The sequence below is a fragment of the Pygoscelis adeliae genome, unplaced genomic scaffold, assembly GCF_000699105.1.
Source record: "Pygoscelis adeliae isolate BGI_AS28 unplaced genomic scaffold, ASM69910v1 Scaffold36, whole genome shotgun sequence".
NCBI classification, from domain to species: Eukaryota; Metazoa; Chordata; class Aves; order Sphenisciformes; family Spheniscidae; genus Pygoscelis; species Pygoscelis adeliae.
In genome coordinates this window covers 1503017-1506006 of record NW_008824934.1, presented here as the reverse complement: position 1 = coordinate 1506006, position 2990 = coordinate 1503017, and the positions used below count along the sequence as shown (strand labels likewise).

Here is a 2990-nt window from a genome sequence, read left to right as displayed (position 1 = left end):
CGCCGGCAGCCCCGCCGCCCTCCCCTGAGGAGACCGCCTTCCTGGCCGTGCTCATCACGAGCGGCCCCAAGTACAGCGAGCGCCGCAGCATCATCCGCAGCACGTGGCTCTCGGCCGCCGGGCGCCCCCCTCACGACGACATCTGGAGCCGCTTTGTGATCGGCACAGGTGGGCTCGGGGCAGAGGAGCTTCGTAGCCTGGAGCTAGAGCAGAGCCGGCACAGAGACCTCCTCCTTCTGCCAGAGCTGCGGGATTCCTACGAGAACCTGACTGCTAAAGTCCTGGCCACGTACGTCTGGCTGGATCTGCACCTGGACTTCCAGTTTGCCCTGAAGGCCGACGACGATACCTTCGTACGCTTGGATGTGCTCGTGGAAGAGCTGAGAGCCAAGGAGCCGCGTCGCCTCTACTGGGGCTTCTTTTCTGGCCGCGGTCGAGTCAAATCCGGTGGCAAATGGAAAGAGAGCGCCTGGGTGCTCTGTGACTACTACCTACCGTACGCTCTGGGTGGTGGTTATGTGATTTCTGCAGATCTGGTGCACTATTTGCGTCTTAGCAGAGACTACCTGAACATGTGGCAGAGTGAGGATGTTTCCCTGGGGGTGTGGCTGGCTCCCATCGATGTGAAGAGAGTGCACGACCCTCGTTTTGACACTGAGTATAAGTCACGAGGTTGCAACAATAAGTACATAGTAACTCATAAGCAAAGCATCGAGGACATGCTGGAAAAGCACCAGACCCTGGCTAAAGAAGGAAAGCTCTGTAAGGAGGAGGTTAAGCTCAGGCTTTCCTACATGTATGATTGGGGAGTGCCTCCTTCACAGTGTTGCCAAAGGAAGGATGGCATCCCGTGAAAGCCTGAGGAAGGAAAAGGCAGAATGTTGATGGACTCTCTTGAGCGTGGTTACGGTTACTTGGGGAGAATCCCAGTAATTAGGGCTTAAAAATTACTCAAAAGATTTTGCACGATTCATTATGTCACAATCAATGAAACCCTGAAACTCCTAAGAGCTACTGATGTGGCATGATGTAGAGATGCTTAAAAAAAAAAAAAAAAGACAAAAAGCATGGAAAGGCTCATATGACAGGATTGAAGGCAAATAATTGGTTGCAAAATACAGATAGTACAGAAAATTTGGGGGAGATAACTTGGATGAAAAGTTGCTGGAAGATTTTTAACAGAACCTAAGATTTATTTGCTAAAGATCGTGACAGGCCTTTATGCTATCTATAAGATTGTGAAACTAGCATCTGCTGTTTATTTCTTGGCAAGGAACAAGTGTCAGTTTGGCAAGGTTTGAAGATTCTAATGGGGCCGCAAATCAGTTGCTATTGGCAGTGGGAACAGGTGACTGGTTATTGACACAAGCAGTCAAGTGAAGGGAACAATTTCACGTAGGATATTCGCGTTAGGGGAGGGAGAGAGAGTCTGTTCTTTGGCGAGTGCTCTGATTTACAAGAATGGAATTATTAGACCTTCTGTGTAACTTGTCTCTAAGCTTTTTGTTGTTTTAAAGAGTAAGTCTATATTTAGAAAGGTGGATGAGTTATGGTATTTGGCAGATAGAGAATACATTATCTTATTTTGGGATCAAATAGTTATGCTACAAAGCTAGCCTTCAGTTGTTAGGCATAGGTGTTGTTCTTAGCTTATCCTCCAAACATACCATGTATGAAGAAACATCTCGTCTCCCAACAGTAAGTAATCTCACTGACTACTACAAGGTCAGACGTTGTAGGCTTCAGGCTTATATTGTTCCAGATTGCTTCTGTAAAATGTAAATTAGCAGGATTAGATCAGTGGAAGCTATTCAGAGTTCAAACAACGTTGCCCTAACGTGGGTACCTCAGCTAAGAAAGTAAACTCTGTATGTAGTCAAGAGAAATAGGTTCCCCCCACCCCCCAAATTCCTGTTTGAGGAGAACCTTGTCTCTCTTTTCAGGAGCTACCCTGCAATCTAAGGAGACTAATCCCCCAACAGTCACATTTAGATGCCCGAAGCTAGACTGTGTGGATTCTCCGCTTCTCTCCAATAGCACCTTATAGTGGAACTAAAAATAATCTTACAGGAGGTCTAAGTTAATTGCTCAAGTGATATGTCAATAAATGGGATCATGTCCCTTAGTCCTGCCTACACTACAAATAATTCTAGTACTGACAGCTTCTCAGCATCAGGTGCGGTATTGAAAGCAGACAGGACATTCTTGGCTGTAGAACAGATCACTTCTTACACAATTTCGCCATATTACTTATCTGCAAACCGTTAGGTAAGCCTGTAATTCAAACATTTTTGAATAGCAGGTGCTCTAATACACAGAAATATTTTTTTTCCAGTACTAATACAGAGCTACTGACTTCCAGTAACCTTTGTCAGCTACAGATCTTTCAGTATAAGCAGAGTTTTTACTTTTATGCCTGAAGGGCATTCTTAATTATCAGTTTTACTGTTTGTTGCACACTGCACTTTCATACAATTTCATTTCCTCCTCTTGTCTCATTTCATTTCCTCCTCTGTTCCCACCTGCAGGAAGAGACAAATTGCAAAGAAAAAAAAGGGTGCTAGTATCTCTGTATTTTTGCTTCTTAAATTATCAAGTTAGCAATTCATACCAAAGGAATCAAGTATGGGTGTTTTGTTATTCTTCTCTTGTTTTGATTAAATTACTGAGGATTAAGAGAAGTCTTCTGCAGAGGCTGATAATTCTCTATTTCGAAAATCTGAACAGATCTTTGACTTCCTTCTAAAACAAAGTTAAATTAAGATACTGACAAAAATAAGTTATTTTAGCATGTGTCCCTTCTAATGCATGCTTATGTATTGACAGATAGGCAGATGTGCTTTTCAGCAAGGCATACTATTCCAAAACAAGAATTTTACAAGATTTCAGGAAAATTGAATTGGTTTTAGCATTTTAAAAAATATCTGTTTGCCATTTGGGGTTCACTAGTATTGTGTGTATATATGTGATTAAATGCTTCTAACGTGAGT

The 2990-nt window shown here is 43.3% G+C and overlaps 1 protein-coding gene across 1 annotated transcript in view; it reads left to right on the top strand.

Moving 5' to 3' along the window:
- The window catches only part of B3GALT6 (UDP-Gal:betaGal beta 1,3-galactosyltransferase polypeptide 6), a 4965-nt gene extending 2486 nt beyond the window's left edge, over window positions 1–2479 (top strand). The window contains exon 2 of the mRNA XM_009325262.1: window positions 10–2479. Coding sequence (XP_009323537.1) covers window positions 10–854 — 845 coding nt within the window. The 3' untranslated portion in view covers window positions 855–2479. The remainder of the gene's footprint in view (window positions 1–9) is intronic.
- The last annotated feature ends 511 nt before the right edge of the window (window positions 2480–2990 follow it).